Raw genomic sequence first — 26687 nt, 5'->3', positions numbered from 1 at the left:
AGAAAGAAAGAAAGAAGAAAGAAAACAAACTCTGCCCTCCACTTAAAGCTGCCTTAGCCATTCTGTGACCCGGATTAGAATATCAGAGAAACAAGCAAGCGGCCACCTAGAAGGTTTAATGATTAAACCCCATTATTTGGGTTAATACTTACAGAGAAGCAGCCCATCTCCTGTCAGTTATTTACCAAAATCTGTTTGGAAAACAGATTAGTTGTCCTTTCTGAACTCTACCTCCAGCGGCTGCTTCCTCTGCTGACTCGAGACGGAATCCGCCTCCGCCCCTTCTGTGGTCCCCTGGCTAAGGGCGCCATGGAAAGAACGCGGCCCTCTCTGAATGGTTTCCTCGGCCTCACCTTTCCACCTTTCCCGGGCTAAAATAGCCGGTCCTTGATAAGCTCCCTTCATGTGGAAAACAAACATCACCCCTTTCTATCTCTGGGGAACAAAAGACACCCTTCCAAGAATGGCCTCACCTGACTCTCACCTCCACAGGTAAACATCTGGGGAGCGCTCCCACCTCAAAGGGAATCATTCTGGTCAGCCCTAAGTTCTGGCGGTTGTGTAGATTCAAAGTTAATGGTATAGAGCGGTGCTGTCCAGTGGAACATTCTGCAATGACAGAAATGTTCTGTATCTGCACTATCCAACACGGTCGCCATCACACATAGGTGGCCACTGACCATCTGGAATGGGGCTGGGCTGCAGAGAAACTCAATTTTCTATTAATTTAATTTATGTAGAAACATGTGACTAGCAACCACGTTGGTCAGCACAACAGAGAACAGTCATTAAGAGCTTCCCGCCATGAACTAGGTTTGCTGGATTCTCTCCTCCTCAAAACAGCACCTCCCAGTCGCTGTTGCTGGAATCATCTCAGACGCCAGGGAAACGAGGATCTGGTGTTCGAGGCAGCGGTGGCCATGGGAGGAGGGAGTGGGTGTCACCAGAACCCCGCCTGCGCCGCACTGACCTGCCCTGGGCCTTCACTGGTCAGCCTTGGTCAAAACTGAAAAGGCAACAGGGGTGCCCGGGGGGGTCTGTCAGTTAAGCATCTGCCTTGGGCTCAAGTCATGATCTCAGGGGCCTGGGATGGAGGCCCGCATCTGCTCTCTGCGCAGTGGGGAGCCTGCTTCTCCCTCTCCCTCTGTGCTCTCTCTCTCTCTCAAATAAATAAGTAAAATGTTAAAAACAAACAAACAAACAAACAAACAGACCTGAAATTGCAACAAAGCCTCAGAGATGCTCTCGGGATTACCATAATGAGTGGAAGAGAGTCTCCCCTACCGGACATTCATGGATGTCAGCAGAAGCCGCCCAGGCAGGTTGATGTCAGGGCTTTCCTCTCTACCATGCTGCCCCTTCATGAAGTCAGTGCCCAGATTCCACGTCACTGCTTGAAAACCATGAAAGGAAAAATAAGACTGGGTGACCCTGCTGGGTCACCTGATGTTGACCCTGATGTTAAATACAAAATGTGGATTTTCAAAGCCACCATGAGAGAGAGGTCAACAGCTACACTCCCGCAGCACTCCTGAGAGTCCTGTCATTTCCCCGTCCTGGGCAGGCTGATGTTTTATCACAGATGACCCATTTCTGCTTGGTGACTCCACCTGAGGAAGCTTCTCTCTTCTCCCTCACCTTGGTCGCAAGGGCACAGAGTCAGGAAAGACTGGATCAGAGGGAGAGGCCGCCAAAAGTTAGGCCCGTCATTCTAGCAATTTCACTATTAGGTGAAATGGAAATTTCCTAGAAGGGAGAGCTCACATAACTTAGTCCTGAAAAGAAAGTCAGTCTAGATGAAGTTACCTGGGGAAATGTTAGACTAGTTTAAGTCAACATGGGAAGGAAAAGCCAGTGGATGGCTAATTATTATTAGTATGGCTAATTATTATTAATAACAAAGCTAATTATTTGCATCAGGGAACAAAGCTATGTTAAAGACGAATCTGATTCAGCCTTCCTTGAGCCTTAAACTTCCCCAAAGTATCAAACATCTTTGTTTCACTCTACTTAGTCATTTATGTGACCAGAATTGAAGACAGTAAAATGCTGAATTCTAGTGTAAGCCATTCATTCGAAAAGAAGAAAATATCTTCCCTTTTGAATTACGATTTCCTGATGTTTGTTGTATCATTTAAAGGCAGAGAAAATAACAATGCAAGTTCTTTATGGAAGGTAACAGAGAAGGTAAAAGAGACAGGTAGAAATCACCTGTAATTCCACCAGCATCAATGACCATTGTTAATGTTTTCTAAATATTTGGGACATATTTTTCTTAGCCTTGGGTCTTTCTCTGTATGTGTGTGTATGTGTGTGTGTAAATACATATAGATTTCTTCTTACAAAATTAATGTAAGTAGAATGGTAGTTTCCAGGGGCTGGGGGATAGGAGAATGGAGGGAATAGGGAGATGAATGGGTACAAACTTGCAAGTTCTGCAGATCTAATGCACAGCATAGTGATTATAGTCAACAATAGTGTATTGTAAACCTCAAATTTGCTAAGAGATTAGATCTTAATTGTTTTCACCACAAAAGAGAAATAACTATGTGACATAGTAGAGGTTTCAGCTAGTGCTATGGTGGTAATCACACGGCAATATACCAGTGTATCACATCACATTTTATACCTTAAATTTACACACAGTTATATGTCGATTATATCTCAATAAAAAACTGGAACTATACTATTATGAAACTTTCTCACCTCCTCCCTTGAACTTCACAGTATATTTTGAATGTGTTTCCACATCATTAAAAATCCCTCTATGATATAATTTTAATGATTGTCTAATTTTGTGTTCATTTTATGGGTATATCCCATGCTTTCAAATCTAATTTACTTTCTTTTTTTATTACAGTAAAAAATACTGTGATCAATGTTCTGGAGCCTAACAATTCTCTGCTAATTTGTAATAATACATTTGGTTTAAATTCTTAAAATTTTGGGCGCCTGGGTGGCTCAGTGGGTTAAACCTCTGCCTTCAGCTCAGGTCATGACTCCAGGGTCCTGGGATCCAGCCCCACATCAGGCTCTCTGCTCAGTGGAGAGCCTGCTTCCCCCTCTCTCCCTGCCTGCCTCTCTGCCTACTTGTGATCTCTCTCTCTCTTTCTCTCTCTCTCTCTCTCTGTTAAATAAATAAATAAATAAATCTTTTTAAAAAGAAATAATAAATAAATAAATTCTTAACATTTAAATTCTGGGGTTCAATGATATGCAAAAATGTAAGGTTTTGATACATGTTAATTTCCTTTCAAATGTATTCTATCAATGTACACATCTCCGGCAGCACGGGTATGTTCATCTTCCAGGATCCTGCACCAGACATTACGGTCCTCACAACTCTTTTGGCAGTACAAATGGAACTGCAGTATGTAAATACTGCTTTGATTAGCAATTCTTGGTTTCATGTACAGTGGAACGTTTTACATATTGAGCAGCCATTTGTATTTCTTTCTTGTAAATTGCTTGTTTTCTCCCTTGCCCTTTCTTGTGCCAGAGGGATTTTTCTCAAATCTTTTGTGTTGCACAAAAGATTAGTATCCCTGTTCAATTTGATATGTGATTATACCCTTGTATTTTCCTGGAAAGGAATCCTACTATATTTCATATTATGTGTATCTACTGTAAACCCTTTCTTCTACTTTTTAGCAGTAATACCCAGCTGATGACGACGTTGTTCTCATTGTAGTGGCGCTATCTGAACACGCTGATGGGATGATGGAAATAACACGGACTCTTGTCTTCCTCCTCAACCCTGATGGAAATGCTGCTCTTCTGCTGGATCATGTGAGTCATTTTAAATATAATGGATCTCTAGTTTACTTAAAAATTCTTTTTATCAGTAATTGATGTTGAGTTTTATCAATTGCCTTTTCAGTACTTGTTAGTATGATCATTGGGTTTTTACCATTTGGTGCATTATACTAATACTAATACATTTCTTTACATTGATCCAATCCTTAGATAAACTCAGTTTGATTATTTTTAACATGCTACTGGAATGATTTTGCTACATTTTTTTCCTCAGATGTTTATACCTATTTTCGTAGGAAAAATAGCATGTGGGCTCCTTTTCAGGTGCTAAATCTTAAAGATTCTCTTTTTTTGTCATTATATCACCTTGAAAATCATACACAAAAATATTTCCAAAATTTTTTGTGTATAGAAATATTCAAAAAGCATAAAATTAAAAGGTATAGGTAAATAATCAGGACCATGCATATTTGGGGCAAGTTCTCTGAAAACTCTGTTTCTTCCATGGTTGAGTTATTTCATATTTAATACTTCTTTCTGAATCCATTTAAATTCCCTACAGTTTCTAAGAAAACCACTTCTTTCATTCAGTTTCCAGTACTCTCGTGAGCTTTATTTTTTTTAATTTATATTTATGTAATTATATTTAAATTCAATTAACATATAATGTATGTATCATTGCTTTCAGAGGTAGAGGTCAGTAATTCATCAGTCTTATATAATACCAGTGCTCATTCTATCACATGCCCTCCTTAATGTCCATCACCCAGTTACCCCATCCCCCAACTCATCTCCCCTTCAGCAACCCTCAGTTTGTTTCCCATGCTTAAGAGTACCTTATGGTTTGTTTCCCTCTCTGATTTCATCTTGTTTTACCTGTTCCTCTCTTCCCCTGTGATCCTCTCTCTGTTTTGTTTCTTAAATTTCACATATCAACAAGATCATATGATAATTGTCTTTCTCTGATTGACTTATTTCTGTGTCTACTTGTGATCTCTTTCTCTCTGTCAAGTAAATAAATAAAATCTTTAAAAAAAAGAATGTATTCATTAAAAAAGAAGAAATTGGTTGTAAAAGGAAAGAGGAAAAATTTAAATTGAAGGACTAAAGAATTGTGGGGAAAAAACCATAAATTCTATAGGCTGCATTCCCCTAGCACTGGAGTTTTGCAGTTCTCACTGATTAGTAAACTTGATCTTGGCTGGATGTTCTTGCTTATCTTCTAGGGGAGGGGCCTTTTGCTTTGATTCTCAAGTGTATTTGCTCCCGGTGTAATTATACAGCCCTTGCGTGGAGGCCAGGCTAAGTCACCTGCTCTGTTTTGCCCTATGTGGCTTTTGTTCCCTGAGGGCTTTCTTCACATCTTTAGAGGGTGAGAATGAAAATGGCGGCCTCCCAGTCTCCAGCCCCCGAGCTGAGTGCTGGGGGCCCCCACTCCTCAGCGTGGCCTCAGAGAAAGGCAGCCCATCACTCCTGTCTCCCAGGTCTCCGTCTGTACTCCGTGCTCATCCGGCCTGTGACTCACTCACGCTGTTCCTCCTGGGCGATGGAGGGGGGCGTCCCCGGTTCTGCCGCTTGCTGGGCCCCAGCCTGGAGTGCAGTCAACCTGACGGAGCCACGGTTCGCAGTTCATGACCACCCCGAGCTGAGAGCCCACTCCTGCAGCCGCCTGCCCCGGTCCGCTGCCTGGGAGTTCTGCCTCACTCGGGCATCCCCAGTCTTCCTGCGACCCCAGAGATCCGGGGACCACACTGTCCCACCTAGGACTCTTCCCCACCTCGCCAGCTGAGCGTCTTTCAGGCAGGGATGTCCCTCACTGGAGCCGCCTTCTCAAGTTCTGATTTTGTGTTCTGCTGCTAAATCGCTTTCCAGCAGCTGGCCCGCAGTTTATCTTCCCGTATGTCACCTCAGATTCACTTCTCCACACCTGCCACCTTGCAGAAAGTGGTCGCTTTTCTATTTGTAGGGTTGCCGCTCTTCTTTTCTTAGATCTCTCGTTGAGTTCACAGGCGTTCAGAAGGATTTGGTAGCTGTCTAGCTGAATTCCTGGCTCCAGAAACTCAGGTCTCCTACTCCTCTGCCATCTTGGACCGCTGTGCTCTATCATGAGCTTTATAGACTATTTCCCATCAAATACCTACATCTGTTGCCGTGTTTTATGTATTTTCTAGCAAATACACTTTTTCTCATTTTCCACTAGACTGGCCAGAAGTTTTGCTAATTTTTGTTACTGCTTTTTCAAACATGTTCTTAGATTAATTTTTATTTCCATTCTTTCTGTTTTCTGATTTGACCATTGTGTTTACATTTTATTAAGTCCCTCCTCTGTTGTTACACTTGTTTTGTTGTTCTGTTTATAACTCTTGAGTTGACTAATGAGCTCATTTATTTTTAGTCATAGTTAATAATGAAAACATCTGTGACTGTGAGTTTTCCTCTGACCACTTCTTTGGCCACGTGACATAAGTGTAGAGGTACAGTGATCTCATTATTATTCATTTCCAAAATGAAAATTAATTTTTTCTATACCCCAGTAATTACTTAGAAAAAAATGTTTTCTAAATTTCTACGCCCTTTTCAAATTTAACTGAACATATATATATGTATATCCCATTTTCAGTATCATTCTTATTAATCTGAAGTACATTGATGCATTTTTAATTTTAGAATTTATAAGGGGAAGTGTGTACAACTTACCCACTGACATCCAAAGATATTTCATTCATAACATCAAATAAGCATCCAACAATATTCTTTTAAAAGGAACCATAAATGAATACCATGGTGTTAGTGTAAATTTCTTTTTTTATGATAAAGGCATTACAGGTGACTTTCATATCGTTTTAGAGCAGATTTATCATAATATTAAAGAGCTATGAAATATGAAATTTCTTAAGATAATAAGATTTTTATATCAGGATAAAACAAATTTACAGCTATGGGCTAATGTGCTCATATGTTTGGATTTGTTTGACAATAACAACAAAAATTGTCAGATGTGCAGCTCAAAATGTCATGATTCAAATGTCTTGATTAAAAATGTCAACTTTTATAGGTCCTGTCAGGTGAATATAAAGGCAAAAGCTCAAGTGACAAATATGAGACACCGTTAAGTTAATAACTTGACTTCAAATCCAAAGACACTGCAAGTTACATATTACATAGAAAGTTCTCAAAATAGGGGTGCCCCGGGTGGCTCAGTCATTAAGTGTCTGTCTTCAGCTCAGGTCATAATCCCAGGGTCCTGGGATCGAGCCCCACATCGGGCTCTCTGCTCAGTGGGAAGTCTGCTTCTCCCTCTCCCTCTCTCTGCCTGCCACTCCCCCTGCTTGTGTGCTCTCTCTCTGTCAAATAAATAAAATCTTTTAAAAAAAGAAAGTACTAAAAATAGATGAATTGTTAAATAGCTTTATGGAGATCTCAATAAAATCATGGGAAACTGAACTGGATACTAGGATTCTTGCCTTTCAACATACTGTCTTTACTTTCTTGTAATTTTTAATACCTTGCACAAATTTAGTATGTACAGGTTTTAAAAAGGGAACTTCCAGAGGGCTCATCTTATGTAATTTGCTTCATCCAATGCTCATTTCATCAGTTCCACATATAGAAAGCCAATAACCTATTAGTAACAATGGTAATGATGACAAAGAAGTTTCGATCATTCTGAATATGTTACTATTTACTTCCAACGTTCAGAGTTTAGAGAACAAAGATAAAAAGTTGAGATTATTGTTGCAATGAGCAATACAGAAGGCACCAAATCTCCAGAGACAGGAAAAAGAAATGGATTTCTCCGTGTTTTTTCATGCTCTACAACACTATTGAAAAGCAGTTTCTCATACATAACTATTGATTTACTGTCCTGGAGGGAAAATTAAATATGAGATCATATGGAAAGAAAACACATGTGATTCTTTTAATTCATGCAGAAGTTCACAGTGCTGTAAAAGCATGTGGGCATGTGTATACTCCATTTACTTGCAATCAAACAAAAAGTAGTAGGGGTCAATGTCCCTTCTGAATTTTGACCCTGATTATTTCACTTCATTATCACAAATAGAAATTTACTAAATCTATAGCCCCTAAATCTACTACAGTATACTGTGAAACCATTTAAATATGATGTTACTCTGGGGTGCCTGAGTGGCTTAGTTGGTTAGGCATCCAACTTTTGATCTCAGCTCAGGTCTTGATCTCAGGGTCATGAGTTCAAGCCCTGCACTGTGCTCCATGCTGAGCATGGCACCTACTTAAAAAGGAAATACATAAAAATAAAATAAAATATGATGTAGTCTGAACATTTTTTAAAGATTTATTTATTTGAGGGAGGGAGAGTATGTAAGCACAGGGGGAGGGGCAGAGGGAGAGAATCTTCAAGCCGACTCCCCACTGAGCATGGAGCCTATCAGGGGCCCCAATCCTATGACCCATGAGATCATAGCCCAAGCCAAAACCAAAAGTTGGAAGCTCAACTGACTGAGCCACTGAGTGCCCCTTGTATATTTTACTGGTTTGGGGGAAATGTATCTGGCTGTGACACATTAAAAGAAATCAAATAAAACCTTCAACCACTGAATATGGAAAACTTTTATAAGATAAAAACCCTACACTTTTTTTTTTAAGATTTTATTTATTTATTTGACAGACAGAGATTACAAGTAGGCAGAGAGACATTCAGAGAGAGGAGGAAGCAGGCTCCCCGCTGAGCAGAGAGCCCGATGCGGGGCTCGATCCCAGGACCCTGGGATCATGACCTGAGCCGAAAGCAGAGGCTTTAACCCACTGAGCCACCCAGGCGCCCCAACCCTACACTTTTTTTTAAAGATTTTATTTATGTATTTGTCAGAGAGAGAGAGAGAGCACAAGCAGGGGGAGCAGCAGGCAGAGGAGGCAGAGGGAGAAGCAGGCTACCCCCAGACCACAGAGCAAGAAGCCCGATGCAGGACTTGATCCCAGGACCCGAAGGCAGCCGCTTAACTGACTGAGCCATCCAGGCATCCCAAAACTGTTAAAACTAGCATCTCAACTATATTTAGGACCACTCACTAATTTTCTACAACAGATATTGTAGACTTTTTAAAAAGGTTTTATTTTTAAGTAATCTCTACACGCAACATGAGGCTCGAACTTACAAACCTGAGATCAAGAGTGGCATGCTCTCGGGGCACCTGGGTGGCTCAGTGGGTTAAAGCCTCTGCTCAGGTCATGATCCCGGGGTCCTGGGATCGAGCCCCGCATTGGGCTCTCTGCTCAGCGGGGAGCAGGGAACTTGCTTCCTCCTCTCTCTCTGCCTGCCTCTCTGCCTACTTGTGATCTCTCTCTGCCAAATAAATAAATGAAATCTTAAAAAAAGAAAAAGAAAAAGAGTTGCATGCTCTTTTGACTGAGCCAGCCGGGTGCCCTGAAGTTGTAGATTTTTAATCAAATATGATCCTTTGTAGTTTAAGTGGAATGAAATTTATTTATCTATAAAATATACAATTTCCAGAGGTTTATAATAATTACTCCAATATTTTCAGAATACTTTGAGAGGTAATAAAGTGATTCTAGGGGCGCCTGGGTGGCTCAGTGGGTTAAACCGCTGCCTTCGGCTCAGGTCACGATCTCAGAGTCCTGGGATCGAGCCCTGCATCTCTGCTCAGCGGGGAGCCTTTCCCCTTCTCTCTGCCTGCCTACTTGTGATCTCGATCTCTCTCTCTCTCTCTCTCTCTCTTTCCCTGTGTGTCAGATAAATAAATAATTTTTTTTTTTTAAAAAGTGATTCTACCCTCTTTAAGCTACCATCAGGTTAAGATATGTAGGGGGATAAAAGATTTTTGCTTGTATTCTATAAACCTATTCTATTTTAACTCAGTGGTTGTTGATCAGGGCAATTTTGCCCCCCAGAGAACATCTGGAAACTTCTGGAGACGTTTCTGGTTGTTAAAACTGTGTGGGACAGGGATGGGGACTTCAGTGGCCCTCTGATGGGTCGGTGGAGGCGGGATGTCGCTGATCCTCCTGCAGTGCCCAGGACAGTCCCCCACAACAAAGAGTTATCTGGCCCTAGATGTCAAGAGTGCCAAGGCTGGGGAACTCTGTTTTAACCTAATGGTGCCACTTTCACTGTGCAGATGCTTTTGGGTAATGAGCCACATCTCCCTTCCTAGTTTCCCAATATCAGAAACAGCAATTTAGGGTCTATTGGAGAATACTTGGCACTGACACCTTGATAAATTGGGATCATTACTTTTATTGTTCACAAGTACAAATAAATAAGTCATATGTCATATCCTGAGGAAAACCTCCTAGTCGTATGTGTAGTGAATGTCACCCTTGGAGACACGAAAACGTGGAGCGCCCTGTAGGACAGCGAGGCACGAGGCAGCGGAAATGGCTCCCATCTTCCTTGTGGCCCTGGAAGCCACAATCCAAGCCAAAGCTCGTTCCAGGGTCCCTGGATAAGCACCGAGGGGCTGGATAAGCACCCCGCGGCCTTCCTGGCAAAGTTTTCCTTCTTGGGATGTCTTCAGAGACCACACTTGTGAGGTTTCACTTATTTATTTTTTTCTCCCAGCTGTGTTCATTCTCCGAGGGCCTTCTCAGGTTAGCCAGCAGCCGCCTCCACCCCCTCGCTTCTTGTCTCCCATCTGCTCCCCATTTGCAATACCATGGAACAGTGTCGAATTAGTAAACCTGAACGGAATCTCCCGTATCCTTTAGCCCAGGCGTCACTTGCCAAGTGCACACAGTAACTGCGGTCCAGAGAAAAGCGGCATGAAGTCCACGTCGCTGTGAGATCGTTTCCAAAGTCCCCTTCCCCCGCTTTAGTCACGCTTCTAGAATGCTTGTCCCCTCTCCTTCCTGCCTCAAGAGCCTTCTGGGTGCTGCCCTGGTTTTTCGGGGCCCTGTGGCTGCCAGTCTGAAGGGGACGTGGATGGCTCTCGGTCCCAGAACGCTGTGCCTGCCTTCTGTCGTCCTCTTTCTTGGCATTTACAGTGGAGTCATCGCCACACTGAAATCTTCATCGGCACCCTGGGGCCCATGTCAGGGAATCCCAACACCTTGGCCTCTAAGATCTAAACCCCACTTGGCTTTTCAGATGCATCTACACTGATGCTCCCTCCCCCATCCTCCCGACCCCTCCTACCTGTAGGCCCCTGCATGGGGCCGTCTCACCCCCCACCTCTGTTGTCTGTGTTTGTCTTCTTAGTTTCCTTAACTTCAACGCTGTGAGTTTTTTACCTTTAAACATCTTAGCCATTGTTCCAGGTCTCTCTTAATTACTCCTTTGAGAAAACTTTCCCTTTTTTTTGCTTTTTTTGTAGAGTTTTATGACTGACTTGTCTAATCTTCCAATTTTGTATTCTCTCCTTTTCCTGTATTCTCATAGTATTTAATTCACATTTGCATATGCAGACGTTGCCAACATGACTTACTTTTTTTTTTTTTTAAGATTTTATCTATTCATTTGACAGTCAGAGATCACAAGTAGGTAGAGAGGCAGGCAGAGAGAAAAGGGGAAACAGGCTCCCTGCTCAGCAGAGAGGCCATGCAATGCGGGGCTAGATCCCAGGACTCTGAGACCATGACCTGAGCTGAAGGCAGAGGCTTTAACCCACTGAGCCACCCAGGCGCCCCCAACATGATTTACTTTTGTGTCCAACAAAATTGAAACTTCCTGGAGGGCCCAGACTGACTTTGTTTCATTTTTTGGTGTTTCTAATGGCTCATGAATATTTGTTGAATATAATTGAACTAATCCTAATCATAAACTTGATTTCTTTGAAGCCAAAAACATTTTTTTTCTCATTCCTAGATAGAAAAAAGGGGGGAAAAAAACAGTTTTCAGGATCTGTCATAAAAAAGGCTTTGGAATATTGTTGTCTCCATCCTGATATTTTATGCCCTATTTTAGGACAAGAAAATCTTATGAAACTATGATATTCAAAAGGCTCATCAGGTTTTGTAGGTTAATTTTATAGCCATAGCCATGATGAACTTTGACTTATTTTTCACAGGCTAACATCGTCTTACTTCAATGAAAGTGAATCAATACTGCTTAGAAACAAAAATCAGACAAAAAATTAGACAAACATTATATTCCTAACGTGAGAATTTAAAAAACAGTTGCTTTGATGCTAAGCTTGTGTGCCTTCTTCCCATGAATAAAGACCAGGAAATCATGAGGCTTAGTAGTAAAAGCAAGACTGTACTGAGTCTCCTGATATTTTCTTCTAGAGGTTTAATTATTTACACTGCTTCTTAGATATTACACGGAAAGTTTTTCATGGTCTTGGCACATAATGCCTGCTTTTCTAGGCTAAATTCTTGCAGCCATTCACGGAGAAGGATTTTCGGTCTTTGCCTGTTGGGCTGCCTGTTGGGCTGCCTGTTGGAGTTTACGCAGACGTCTGTAGCCCAGCCTATATGTGCTTCCTTTGCCAGCCTTTATAAAGAGGCAGAGGGGGCAGCAGGCCATGTACCACCTTGGCTAGAAGCTCTCATTTTCATAACAGAACCTTTAACTGCCCTCCTCCTAGTTGATATACAAAGCATATGAATTAATATATCAAAGCTTTGGCGCTTAAGTCTTGGCTAGCATCAATGACCTTGTACTCTCCTGTTAGCAGCGGCTCTTTTAGGAGAAGTGTTATTTCTGGAAGGCTGCAAAGACTCTGTTCCTACAGATCAGAGGTACTGGATAGGTTGTTGCTTGCAGCCACTCACGTATCCTGTAGTGTTAATCAGTCACAAAATTTTGTCCTTCCTTTCTCCTTCCTTCAGCCTCAAAACTTTCCAGTACGGTTACTCAGGCAGCTACGATGAATGCATCAGAGCTGAAATGCAAGCTGAAACCTTGCCATCCTGGGGAACAATAATCTAAATGCTATCCTGAATTAGGCCAGACCTGAGTACTTTACTTAGTTAAATAGGAAAGTCTGGACGTGGTTTAATGCGTTGTGCTTTGTGATTGTAGCAGTGATTTACAGAAAGGGGAACCCTGTTAATTCCTTATGACACTTAGGTCCCACTTAGCTCACAGCATCATCTTTATGAGAAATCAGGATTTCTCCTAGTACTAAAAATTGAGAAAGTTTTACTTCCCTAAATCAATCAAAGAAAAACCCTAGCTTTTATGTTATGAAAACTGGAAACCCTTAAAATGGTTACCATTTTCTCTTTTGATGGACATTCAGAACTTTACAATCAAACCTCTGGCCTGCCTTTAGATTTATTTTTTTATTAATTAATGAATTAATTATTTTATTTATCTATCTATCTGACACACAGAGAGAGAGATCACAAGTAGGCAGAGAGGCAGGCAGAGAGAGAAGGGGAAGCAGGCTTCGTGCTGAGCAGAGAGCCTGATGCGGGGCTCCATCCCAGGGCCCTGAGATCATGACCTGAGCTGAAGTCGGAGGCAAAACACACTGACCTACCCAGGCGCCCCTCTGGCCTGCCTTTAACAAGGACAGTTTCTTCTGTGCTCACAAGGGGAAGGTTCAGGAATCTAGCAGCTTGTCTACTTGGCTGCGTTACTTCTTTGTTTTAAGTTCCCCTTTTCTTGATTCCTTCAACTATTTCGTTTATCCAGCATCATCTTTGTTTTCATAAGTTGCCTCAAATCATTTGTAGAAGTCAGCTCTTGCTAATTACATGAAAAGTAACTCAGTAACTCAGTCTGTATTTGGCCTCATTTTTTTTTAAAGGATTTTACTTATTTATTTGAGACAGAGAGTGAGTGAGAGAGAGCATGAGAGGGGAGAAGGTCAGAGGAAGAAGCAGACTGGAGAGCTGGGAGCCCCATGTGGGACTCAATCCCGGAACTCCGGGATCATGACCTAAGCTGAAGGCAGTGACCTAACCAAATGAGCCGCCCAGGCGCCCCAGCCTCATTTCTTCTTACTTTTCAAGGCAAGAAATGAATGACATTTGAAACATTTTATGTAAATAAGGCAGAGTTCTTGGGGTCAGAGTGAGCTCAATTTAAGTGTTTTGTTGAAAATTGTTCTTTTCTCTGTGTTCCTTCTAGCTCAACATTGTCAATGTTGCCACCATCTTTAAGGCAGAAAGTGAATGGAGGAATGTGGGAAGGAAAGAGAACTGATGTGTGATCCTAAAATCATTATTGCTGGCATATGAAGAATTATATATAGCAAATCTTGCTACTATGGAGGAAAAAGTGTAGCTCTCTACCTGAGTTAAAAGGATATACATTCAATGAAGATTTATTGAGAGTTTATTGTACAAGGGCCCATAGTAAATACTACTAATATGGCTTCCTATGTTTTTCTGCCCCAAATATTCCTACTAATCAGATCAAGAAGGCCTGTGGCTGCTGTCAAGTGACAAAAATAATACAGTTTAGTAACAAATTTGATGTTTTTTTATTGGAGGGAAAACAATGCATGGATTGGGGAGTACAGTGCCTCACATGCGTCATTCCCCATGGATTTCAGGCAAAAGCGAGTTTCATAGAGCGTTTGAAGGGGCAGCCCAGGAAGAGAGCACAACTGGCAGGAAGCCAAGGACTTCCTTATAAGGCTAGCAGGTCCTATTTTCTAGGGTAAGGTAGGCCCACTAAAGCAGAGTGGGAGGGCAGTGACTGCTGGTGTATGTTAAGTATTTCTCGGAATCGAAGGCTGACTTAGGGTTTCTAGATGGAAAAAAAAAATTGGTTATATATAACCCCTTCATTTTTTTTTTAACCTTCTGGACTCAGAGTTGTAAATGGAGGGAGCAAGGCTAGCAGAGTGATTGCAGAGCACAAGGTTAAGGCCAGAGTTTTAATCTAAGCTTGGGGTGAGGTCAGGTCTGGCCCTAGACAGCCAGAGCACCCCGGGTGCCTAGGAAAGGTCCTTGGGAGGAGACATCAGGAAATATAGGATTGCTGCTTACTCCGTGCATCTGTCAGCTGAGGAGCTGGAAGGAACAGGTTTTGCAGGTCACGTTATAGAAAGTGAAATGTGGCTAGAAGGAACACAGGTTTAGTTGACATGAAGACTGGCTGGATGGAACATGGTTCTGTGGCCCATCTACCGGGTTTAACCATTGAACGACTATGTATGCTGCCATGACACGAGAGTGCATTTATCTTTTTGAAAATTAGTATTTTCATTTTCTTTGGATAAACACGCAGAAGTGGAATTGCTGGATCACATGGTAGTCCTATTTCTTTCTTTTTTTAATTTTCCGATTGAATATATTTATTAGACAGAGAGAGAGAGCCGGCATACAAGTATGGGGAATGTCAGCCAGAGGGAGAAACAGGCTCCCCACTGAGCAAGGAATCCAATGCATGACTTAATTCCAGGACCCTGGGATCATGACCTGAGCTGAAGGTAGATGCTTAACTGACTGAGCCACCCAGGCATCTCATCTATTTCTAATTTTTTTGAGGAATTCTATACTGTTTTCCATAGTGGTTACACCAGCTTACTTTCCCACCAACAGTGCACAAGGGTTCTCTTTTCTCCACATCCTCACCAATACTTGTTATTTCTTGTTTTTTTGATAATAGCCATTTTGACAGGCAGAGGTGATATCTCATTTTGGTTTTGATTTGCAGTTCCCTGATGATAAATGATGTTGAGCATCTTTTCATGTACCTATTGGCCTTTTGTATCTCTTTTTTGGAAAAATGTCTATTCAGAACATCCACCCATTTTTAAATCAGATTGTTTGTTTGTTTGCAATTGAGTTGTATGAGTTCTTCATATATTCTGGATATTATCTGCTTATCAGATTATGATTTGCACATATTTTCTTCCTTTCAGTAGGTTGACTTTTCATTTTGTTGATGATTTCCTTTGCTGTGCAGAAGTTTTTTAGTTTGATATAGTCCCACTTGTTTATTTTTGCTTTTGTTGCCTTTGCTTCTGAAGTTAGGTTTGGATTTGAAATGTGTGGTGGGAAATTTTAAAGTACATTTTCCGTATATTGTAGAATCTGTACATACACACATGAACAGGCATTTTATGCATTACATATGATTAAAATGTAATAAAATGGATTACTGATGTGTCCCTTTATGTTAAACATTAAAAAAAAAAAAAGTCATTGCCAAGACCAATGTCAAGGAGGTTACCTCCTATGTTTTCTTCTAGAAACTTTATGGTTTCAGATCTTAAATTCAAGTCTTTTTTTTTTTAAGATTTTATTTATTTATTTGACAGAGATCACAAGTAGGCAGAGAGGCAGGCAGAGAGAGAGGGGGAAGCAGGCTCCCTGCTGAGCAGAGATCCCGATGCGGGGCTCAATCCCAGGACCCTGAGATCATGACCTGAGCCAAAGGCAGAGGCTTCAACCCACTGAGCCACCCAGGCGCCCCTTAAATTCAAGTCTTTAAACCTTTTTGAATTTTTGGCTATGGTGTGAGGCAGTAATCCAGTTTCATTCTTTTGCATGTGTCTGTCCAGTTTCCCCAACACCACTTATTGAAGAGACGGTCCTTTCCCCATTGTATATTCTTGGCTCCTTTGTCAAAAATTAATTGGCCATATATGTGTATATATATTTCTGGGCTATCTTGTTCCATTGATTAATGTGTCTATTTTATGTCAACATCGTACTGCTTTCATTATTATAGCTTTGTATTATAATTTAAAATCAGTAAATGTGATGCCTTCAGCTTTGTTTTTCTTTCTCAAGGTTGCATTGGCTGTTTGGGGTTTTTGTGTGATTTTACAAATTTTAGGGTTATTCTATTTCTGTAAAAAATGCCATTAGACTTTTGGTAGGGATTGCCTTGAATCTGTGGATTGCTTTGGGTAGTATGGCCACTTTAACAATATTATTTCTTCCAATTTATAAACATGGAATATTCTATTTATTTGTTGTTGTGTGAAATATTTATTTATTTATTTAAAAGAGTGACAGAGAGGGGCGCCTGGGTGGCTCAGTGGGTTAAAAGAGTGACAGAGAGAGTATATGGGGGAAGAGGTAGAGGAAGAGAGAGAGAGAGAATCCCAAGCAGACTTCACCCTGAGCGTGGAGTCTGGCACGAGGCTGGATCTAATGATCCTGAGATTATAACCTGAGCTGAAACAAAGAGTCAGATGCTTAACTGACTGTGGCACTCTCTTTCTATTTGTTTGTGTCTTCTTCATTTCCTTTCATTAGTCATAGTTTTCAGTGTATAGGTCTTTCACTTCCTTGGTTAAAATTATTCCTAGGTATTTTATTTTTTTAATACAATTATAACTTGTATCAAATTGCTTTTTAAATTTCTCTTTCAGATAGTTCATTATTAGTGTTTAAAAATGCAACAGATTTTTGTATACTGATATTGTATCCTGCAACTTTACTAAATTTATTGACTAGTTTTATCAGTTTGTTGGTAGAGTCTTTAGGATTTTCTATATATAATGTGCTATCCACAGTGATGGTTCTACTTCTTCCTTTCTAATTTTGATGCCTCTTATTTCTTTCGCTTGCCTAGTAGTTCTGCTAGGATCTCCAATACCATATTGAATTAAAGTGCTGAGAGTGGGCATCCTTGCTGATCTTAGAGGAAAAGCTTTCAGTTTTTCACCATTAAGTATGATGTTAGCTGTGGGCTTGTCAAATATGGTTTTTATTATGTTGAGGTATGTTCCTTTTACCCACTTTGTTGCAAGTTGTTTTTTTTTTTAAGGTTTTATTTATTTATTTATTTGAGAGAGAGAATGAGGGAGATAGAGCATGAGAAGGAGAAGGTGAGAGAGAGAAGCAGACTCTCTGCAGAGCAGGGAGCCCAACGCAGGACTCGATCCCTGGTCTCCAGGATCATGACCTGAGCCAAAGGCAGTTGCTTAACTAGCTGAGCCACCCAGGTGCCCTGTTGCAAGTTTTTATCATAAATAAATGCTGAATTTTGTCAAATGATTTTTCAACTTCAATTGAGATTATCATGCGATTTTTATTCATTTTGTTAATGTGGTGTTTCATGTTGTTGATTTGTGGACGTTGAATCATCCTTGCATCCCTGGAATAAATACCACTTGTTCATGATGTATAATTTCTTAATGTACTTTTAAACTTGGTTTGCTAAATTTTATTGAGAATTTTTGCATCTATGTTCATCAAAAATAATGGCCTGTAATTTTCTTTTCTTGTGGTTTCCTTGTCTGGTTTTGGTATCAAGGTAATGCTACCTTTGCAAAATTAGGTTGGAAGTGTTCCCTCCTCTTCAACATTTTGGAAGAGTTTAAGAAGGATAGATTTTAATTCTTCTTTGAATATTTGATAGAATTCATCAGTGAAGCCTGTACTTGTCTTTTAGGTAGCATTTGTTTACAAGTCACTCTCTTTACTAGTAGTCCATCTGTTCAGTTTTTCTACTTCTTCATCAGTCTTGGAAGATTGGATGTTTCTAGGAATTTATCCATTTATTCTGTTATCCAATTTGTTGATATATAATTGTTCATAGTAGTCTCTTATGATCCTTTGTATTTCTGTTGTATCAGTTGTAATGTCTCCTCTCATTTCCGATTTTATTTACTTGAGCCCTCTCTCTTCTTTTCTTGGTGAGTCTACCTTGATTGTGAGTTTGTTTATCATTTCAATGAACCAGCTCTTAGTAAAAATTTTTTTTAGTGATTCATCAGTCTTATATAATACCCAGTGCTCATTACATCATATGCCCTCCTTAATGTCTATCATTAGGAGCAACCCTCCAGCAAACCTCTAGCAACATTTAGTATGTTTCCTATGATTTAGAGTCACTTTCAGGGAGCGCCTGGGTGGCTCAGTTGGTTAAGCAAATGCCTTCAGCTCAGATCATGATCCTGGAGTTCTGGGATCGGGTCCCTCATTGGGCTCCCTGCTTAACAGGAAGTCTGCTTCTCCCTCTATTTCCCCTCTCATGCTCTCTCTTTCTCACTCTCTCTCTCAAATAAATAAATAAAATTTTTTTTCTTTAAAGATTTTATTTATTTATTTGATAGAGGGATTGAGATCACAAGTAGGCAGAAAGGCAGAGAGAGAAGAGGAAGCAGGCTCCCCGCTGAACAGGGAGCCCAATGCAGGGCTTGATCCCAGGGTCCTGAGATCATGAGATCATGACCTGAGCTGAAGGCAGAGGTTTAATCCACTGAGCCACCCAGGCACCCCAAATAAATAAAATCTTTAATTAAAAAAAAAGTCACTTAAGGTTTTTCTCTCTCTCTGATTTTGTCTAATTTTTTCCTCTCTTCCTCTATGATCCTGTATTTTGTTTCTTAAATTCCACATATCAGCAAGATCATATGATAATTCTCTTTCTCTGATTGACTTATTTCACTTTGAACAGCACCCTCTAGTTGCCTCCATGTCATTGCAAATAACAAGATTTCATTTTTTTGATGACTGAGTAGTATTCTGTTGTACATATATACCACATCTTCTTTATCCATTCATTTGTCAATGGACATATGGACTTTTTCCATAGTTTGGCTATTGTGGACATTGCTGCTATAAACATTGGGGTTCAGGTGCCCCTTCAGATCACTACATCTGTATCTTTGGGGTAAATACCTAGTAGTACAATTGCTGGGTTGTAGGATAGCTCTATTTTCAAGGTTTTTTATGTTTTTTTTTTTTAAGATTTTATTTATTTATTTGACAGAGAGAGATCACAAGCAGGCAGAGAGGCAGGCAGAGAAAGAGGAGGAAGCAGGCTCCTGGCTGAGCAGAGAGCCTGATGCGGGGCTCAATCCAAGGACCCTGGGATCATGACCTGAGCCGAAGGCAGCGGCTTAACCCACTGAGCCACCCAGGCGCCCCTATTTTCAAGGTTTTGAGGAATCTCCATACTGCTTTCCAGAGTGGCTGCACCAGCTTGCATTCCCACCAACAGCATAGGAGGGTTCCTCTTTCTCCACATCCTTGCCAACATCTGTCATTTCCTGACTTGTTCATTTTAGCCATTCTGATTGGTGTGAGGTGGTATATTATTGAGGTTTTGATTTGTATTTCCCTGATGCCAAGTAATATTGAGCCTTTTCTCATGTGTCTGCTGGCCATTTAGATGTCTTCATTGCAGAAATGTCTGTTCATGTCTTCTGCCTATTTCTTTTTTTAAAAAATATTTTATTTTTTTATTTGACAAAGAGAGAGAGGTCACAAGTAGGCAGAGCAGCAGGCAGAGAAAGGGGGAAGCAGGCTCCCCGCTGAACAGAGAGCCAGATCTCAGAGCCAGGACCCTGAGATCATGACCTGAGCTGAAGGCAGAGGTTTTAACCCACTGAGCCACCCAGGCGCCCCTGCCTGTTTCTTGATTGGATTATTTGTTCTTTGGGTGTTGAGTTTGATAAATTCTCATTTGCAAAGATCTTCTCCCAGTCTGTTGGTTGTCTTCATTTGCTGTGCAAAAGCTTTTTATCTTGATGAAGTCCCAATAATTCATTTTTACCTTTGTTTCCCTTGCCTTTGGAGACGTGTCTAGTAGGAAGTTGCCATGGTCGAGGTCACAGAGTTTGATGCCTGGGTAATTTGCTCCAATATACCTTCTTTCTGCCCATCTCTCTCTTCCCTCTTCTTCTGAGAGCCCAATTATTCTAATACTGTTTCACTTTATGGTATCACTTATCTCTCAAATTCTCCCTTTGTGGTCCAGTAGTTGTTTATTTCTCTTTGTCTCAGCTTCTTTATTCTCCATCATTTTATCTTCTCTATCACTAATTCTCTCTTCTGCCTCATGTATCCTAGGTCAGAGCCTTCATTTTTTATTGCATTTCATTAATAACCTTTTTGATTTTGACTTGATTAGATTTTAGTTCTTTCAGTTTTCCTGAAAGGGATTCTCTAGTGTCTTCTATGCTTTTCTCAAGCCCCACTATATTATAAAGATACTATACTCATTATTCTGAACTCTTGTTCCAACATTTTACTTGTCCATACTGATTAGTTCCCTTGGAGTCCGTAACTCCTCTGGTTCTCTTTTTCGAGGTGAGTTTTTCCATCTTCTCATTCTGTCCAGAGAAGAATAGATGATCAAGAGAACCTAATAATAAAATGGCAGCAATGACCCCAGAGAAATAAACACTAAACAAATCAGAAGAGTTCCCACATAGGAAAAAAAAATTAAAATTAAAAATAAAGAACATAATCAGACAGGTGAGCAGAATAGAGCAATACACTGGATCCTGTGTGTATTTTGGTCCAGTTGTTAGAAAACTTAGATCCCAACATTGTAAAGAAAGAAAAACTTATATATGTACAAAAATGAAATTAAATGCAATGAAAAGATAGAATGTAATTTTAAAAACAAAAATTAAAAAAGTTTTAAACAAAAGAGTTGATAAAATAAGAAATTGGTTGAGAAAAGGAAGAGAAAAAAATTATAATTGAAAGAATAAAGAATTGTGGGGGGGATGGAAACCCCATGATTTCTCTATGCCATATTCCCCTAGCACTGGAGTTCTGCAGTTCTCCCTGATCAGTAAACTTGGTCTTGGCTGGATGCTCTTGCTGATCTTCTGGGGGAGGGGACTGTTGCTTTGATTCTCAAGTGTATTTGCTCCCTGTGGAATTATGCCCTTGCCCCAGGGCTAGGCTAAGTCATCTGCTCTGGTTTGTTCTATGTGGCTTTTGTTTCCTGAACGCCTTCCTCACACCTTTAGAGGATGAGAATGAAAATGGTGGCCTCCCAGTCTCCAGCCCCAGAGCTGAGTGCTGGGGGGGGGCGGGGGGCACTCCTTAGCGTGGCCTCAGAGAAAGGCAGCCCATCACTCCTGTCTCCCAGATCTCCGTCTGCACTCCATGCTCATCCGGCCTATGACCGAGCATGTCTATCTCAGGCACATGACCCTGTTCCGAGTCTCCAAACCCTGCAGACTCCCGCAGTGTGCTACTGCTGCACTCCTCCCCAGGGAGGAAGGGGGCGTATCTCGCTGATTCTGCTGCTTGCTGGGCCCCTGCTTGGAGAGCAGTCCCCCACCTGTGCCACAGTTGTTTATGACAGCCCTGAGCTGAGAGCCCACTCTGGGCTCCCTGATTGCAGCCAGCTTTCCAGCTCCAGTGCCTGGGAGCTCTGCCACACTCAGGCTCCCCCAGTCTTCCTGCGACCCCGGGGATCCTTAGAGCACACTGTCCCTGCTTAGCCACAGGAGCGCCTCTCAGGCCAGGATGTCCCTACTTACTGGACTTCTAAAAGTTCCAATCTTGTGCTCCACTGCTATATCACTTTCTGGTGCTGGCTTATGGAGCGCTCCCCACCCCCCCGCCTTTCCCCCGCAGTTTATCTTCCCGTGTATCACTTTGAATTTACTTCTCCACACCTCCTACCCTGCAGAAAGTGGCTGCTTTTCTGTTTGTAGAGTCGCAGTGATTCTTAGATCTCCGGTTGAGTTCATAGGTATTCAGAATGATTTGATAGCTATCTAGCTGAATTTCTGGAACCAGTTGAAACTAAGGTCTTCTACGCCTTTCCTATGTTGGACTAATCTCCCAAAGCAGCTCTTAGTTTTATTGATCCTTTCTGTTGTCTTAATAGTCTCTACTTCATTTATTTATTCTCTTATCTTTGTATTTCTTTCATCCTTTTAAATTTGGACTTCATTTGTTCTTTTTCTAGTTCTTTGAGGTATAAAGTTGGATTGTTTGAGATTTTTCTTATTTTTTTTTTTAAAGATTTTATTTATTTATTTGACAGAGAGAAATCACAAGTAGATGGAGAGGCAGGCAGAGAGAGAGAGAGAGGAGGAAGCAGGCTCCCCGCCAAGCAGAGAGCCTGATGCGGGACTCGATCCCAGGACCCGGAGATCATGACCTGAGCCGAAGGCAGCGGCTTAACCCACTGAGCCACCCAGGCGCCCCAGATTTTTCTTATTTTTTGATGTAGATATTTATCACTATGAATGCCTGTGTTAGAACTACTTTTACTGCATCCCATAAAATTTTGGTGTGTTGTGTTTCTATTCCCATTTGTCTCAAAGTGGGTTTTTTTTTTTAATTTCTTCATTGACCTGTTCATTGGTTGTTCTCTCCTGAAATTCTTTTAAAAAAAAAAAAATATTTTATTTATTTATTAGGCAGAGACAGAGAGAGCACAAGCAAGGGAAAGTGGCAGGCAGAGGGAAAGGGAGAAGCAGGCTTCCCACTGAGCAGGGAGCCTAATGTGGGACTCAATCCCAGGACTTGAGATCATGACCAAGCCAAAGGAAGACACTTAACCAACTGAGCCACTCAGGCATCCCTCTCTCCTGAAATTCTTAGCAGGCAGGTAAGAGGCATAACTATGACAGCACAGGGGTCTGGTCATGGACAACAACTGCCTGTGGCCCCATCAAGAAAGGTATTGTTGTGCTGGAAGTAGTGTGGGCTAGGAGAGAGGGACATGACTCAAGACAGGGCATGGTCAGAAGATGAGGGGGATGGGCCCTGCAGGACAGGTAGGTAGAACAAGGAGTGAGTTATCTTTCCTTCACGATTCCATTTTCTCTCAAATTTGTGGTGTCTTCCACAGTTCTTTATATTAACGCACAAATCTGTTTACTCCCAGAGTCCTTTTGTTCTCCCACAAATCTGTTTAATCCCATTAGCTTTTGTGCTCTCCTACAATCCATCAGTGCTCTCCCTGAATCCATCACGCTCTCCCACAACCCTTTCTGCTTTCCCACAATCCTCCTGCTTCCCCTCCAGTTCTCGGTGCTTTCCCACAGTCCTCCATTTTCTCCTACAATTCCTCATGCTTTTCACAATGCCACCTTTCTCCCACAATCCTCTTCTCTCCCATAGTCCTCCTGTGCTCCTACAATTCCTCATGCTTTCTCACAATGCTACCTCTCTCCTATAATCCTCTGTAGTTTCCCACAATCCTCTCTTTCTCCTACAGTCCTATGGTGATTCCCCACAATGATACCTCTCTCCCATAATCCTTTGTTGTCTCTTATAATCCTCCTCCTCCATGTTCTCCTACAATTCTCCTCTCCCACAATTCCCCATGCATTCCCACAATGCTGCCTCTCCTCCACAATCAACCAGTGATTTTCCACAATCCTCTCTGCTTTCCTACAATCTTTTAGTGATTCCCCACAATGCTGCCTCTCTCCCATAATCCTCTGTGGTTCCCCCAATACTCCATGTTCTCCCACAATCCTCTGTGCTTCTCCATAATCCTCTATACCCTCCCGCCATCCTCCAATGATTCCCCACAATCCTACCTCTCTCCCATAATCCTCTGTGTTTTTCCATAACCCTCTGTGTTTTCCCGCAATTCCCCTCTTCTCCCACAATCCTCCACGTTTTCCCACAATGCTACCTCTCCTCCACAGTCCTCTGTGGTCTCCCATAATTTTCCAATGATTTCCCCCAGTTTTCTGTGCTTTCCTACAATCTTATGTTCTCTCCCATGATCTTTTAGTGATTCCCCACAGTGGTATCTCTTTCCTATAATCCTCTGTGGTCTCCCACGGTCCTCTGTGCTTTCCCACAATCCTCTGTACTCTTCTACAGTTCTCCAGCAATTTCTCATAATGTTACCACTCTCCCATAATTCTTTGTGCTTCCCAAAATCCTCCAGGCTCTCCGACAATTTTGTTTTCTCCTGTTATTCTCTCCGTGTTCTACCACAATGGTGTCTCTCATCAAAGTCCGTTTCCTCTCCTACCATTTCTGATGTTTTTCTACAATAGTCCTTCTTTACAATTCTCCTGTGGTTTCTAATAATCCTCTGTGCTTTCCCACAATCTCCCTGCTCCTCCACAGTTCTCTATACTTTTCTACAATGCTCTCTTTCTTCTTCAGTCCTTTGCAGTTTCTCACACTTTTCTGTACCTTCCCAGTTTTCCTGCTCTCTCACAATTATCCATGCTTTCTCAGAATGCTTCCCCCCAACAATCCTCCATGTTTTCCCATAATCCTTTTGCTCTTCCACAATCCTCCTGCTCTCTCACAGTTTCTAATGCTTTCCCATAATGCCACCTCTCTACCACAATCCTGTTTTCTCCCATAATCTTCCAAGTTCTCCCACAGTCCTGTGTTTTCACAAAATGCTTCCTTTTTCCTGTAATCCTCTCCACTCTCCCACAATCCTCCATGTTTTCCCACAGTCTGGTGCCCTCCCTCATCCTCTGTGGTCTCCTCAAATGCTCTATGCTCTCCCATAATCCTTTGTACTTGCCTTCTATTTTCTCCCACATTTTTTCTACTTTCCCAGAATAGTCTGTATTCTCCCACAGTCCTTCATTATTTCCCACAAGTCTCTATTATTCCACAATTGCAGGTCTCTCCTACAGTGCCCTCTGATGGGTAGGTAAGGGTCTTGGCTATGACTAGTATCCTGGTGTGGCCATGAATAACTGGTATGTGGCCCGTACAGAAGAGGCATGCCCAATAGAGGTGTGTGCTCATGAAGAAGTAAACTTGGCATAACCTAGGAAAGAGGGCATGACTCATAGTGTGAGGGCATGGCCAGAAGGTAAGGGGTGGTCTTGCAGGAGGGGCATGGGTAGGAGGATGGGCACTTTAGGAGCAGGTGAATTCTCTGTCTCTCCCACAAAATACCTTGTTTTCCCCACAGTCTCTCCCACAATTCTTGTTTTCTCCCTCACGTTGTGGTCGCCCACAACCATTCTCCATGCTCTCCTGGTCCTTCATTTCTCTCATGACTGTTTTCTCCTAGTCTTCCACGTTCTCCCACAATCATTCCATCTAGAGTTCTCCCCCACGATTCTGTTTTCTCCTAGAATTCTCTGTTCTCTCCCAAAATGCTTCATTCTCTCCTACAACTGCCTGTCTCTCCCAAAATTCTCTCCCATAATTTTATGTTCCCTATAATTTTCTGTGGGTCCTAGGTAGGGGGCATGGCTATGACACAGCAAAGAGTGGCTGTGAATGGATAGCACGGTGCCACGGAACCACCTGTGGGAGTGGCCATAGTGGGGCAGGTGGGTTGGCAGCTGGGTGGCAGGTATGGTGGTCATGAAGGAACAAAGATGGCAAAGCAGAAGAGGCAGGGCAAGCACAAAGGGTGAATTTTCAGTCTCTCCCACAGTACATTGTTTTTCCCACAATTCTCTCCCCCCAAATTTCTCGTCTCTCACATATTTCTGTTCTCACTGACAATTCTCTGTTATATGTATTTTCTGTTTTAATTGTATGGTTTCCAGGTTCTTTGTGGTACCTTGGTGGTACCACATGTTGGTATATGGGCATGTTGTTTAGATGTGCAGGGGGGCATGGCTCTGGCAGTAGCCGTGTGGCCACCACATTCATCAGAGGGCTTAGTTTGTGGCAATAAGAAGGAAAAGGACATGGCTTAGATGGAATGTTAGCCACTTCCCAGACTGTGGTGGCCAAGGGGGAGCACAAGTGTTGACCAGGAAGAATGTAGCAGAGGCAAGGGATGGGTAGTGGCTCAGATAAGAAAAGTTGGGTCAGCCAGAGGAGAGGGTATGACTCAAGAGGGATGGGAATGGCCATGAAGGAGCAAAGGAGTAGCTGAAGGAATATCTCAAGGACTAAGACTGAGCTTAGGTGCCAAGGCCGGGGTGAAGGGGCCCGTTCTCAGTCTTTTCTGTAATACCTTGTTGTATTCCTGAGGGTTCTGTAGAGAAACTGAATAAACACACACACACACACACACAGAAAGAGAGAGGGAGATTGATTTTAAGAAATTGGCTCAAATGATTATGGAGTTAAGTCCAAAATCCGCAGTAAGCTTGCAGGCAGGGACTCAGGGTAGAGTTGAGTCCAAACATTTGGCTGGCAGAATTCCTCCAGACGAGGTCAGTCTTTGTTCTATTAAGGCTTTCAATTGATTGAATGGGGCTCCCCCACAATATGGAGAGTAATCTGCTTTACTCAAAGTCCACCAATTCAAATGTTAATCTCATCCAAAACCAAAATAAAACAAAACAAAATATCTTAATAGTAACATCTAGAACAATGTTGACAGAATATCTAAACATTATGGCCCAGCCAAGTTGACACATAAAATTAACCATCACATCTTGTCTCTCCAAATTCTTTGCCTTTCCCACAAT

General features: G+C 41.8%; 1 protein-coding gene across 3 annotated transcripts in view; it reads left to right on the top strand.

The window, feature by feature from the left end:
• The window catches only part of CA5B (carbonic anhydrase 5B), a 124537-nt gene that overhangs the window by 40258 nt on the left and 57592 nt on the right, over positions 1–26687 (top strand). Inside the window, exon 1 of one of the 3 annotated variants that reach the window (XM_082717038.1) lies at positions 3669–3789. The exons of 1 other annotated variant lie outside the window; for it this stretch is intronic. Coding sequence is in view for 1 of the 2 variants with exons in the window: in XM_082717035.1 (XP_082573161.1) it covers positions 13611–13656 (46 nt within the window). In the remaining variant the exon portion in view is untranslated. Of the gene's footprint in view, positions 1–3668; positions 3790–13522; positions 13657–26687 lie in introns of those variants that run through there. One more of the 3 variants, XM_082717035.1, reaches the window with a different exon arrangement.

The sequence above is a fragment of the Mustela nivalis genome (genome assembly GCF_964662115.1).
Source record: "Mustela nivalis genome assembly, chromosome: X".
Classification (NCBI taxonomy): Eukaryota; Metazoa; Chordata; class Mammalia; order Carnivora; family Mustelidae; genus Mustela; species Mustela nivalis.
Note: the sequence above shows the minus strand (reverse complement) of the source record. Positions and strands in the feature narration are given on the sequence as shown.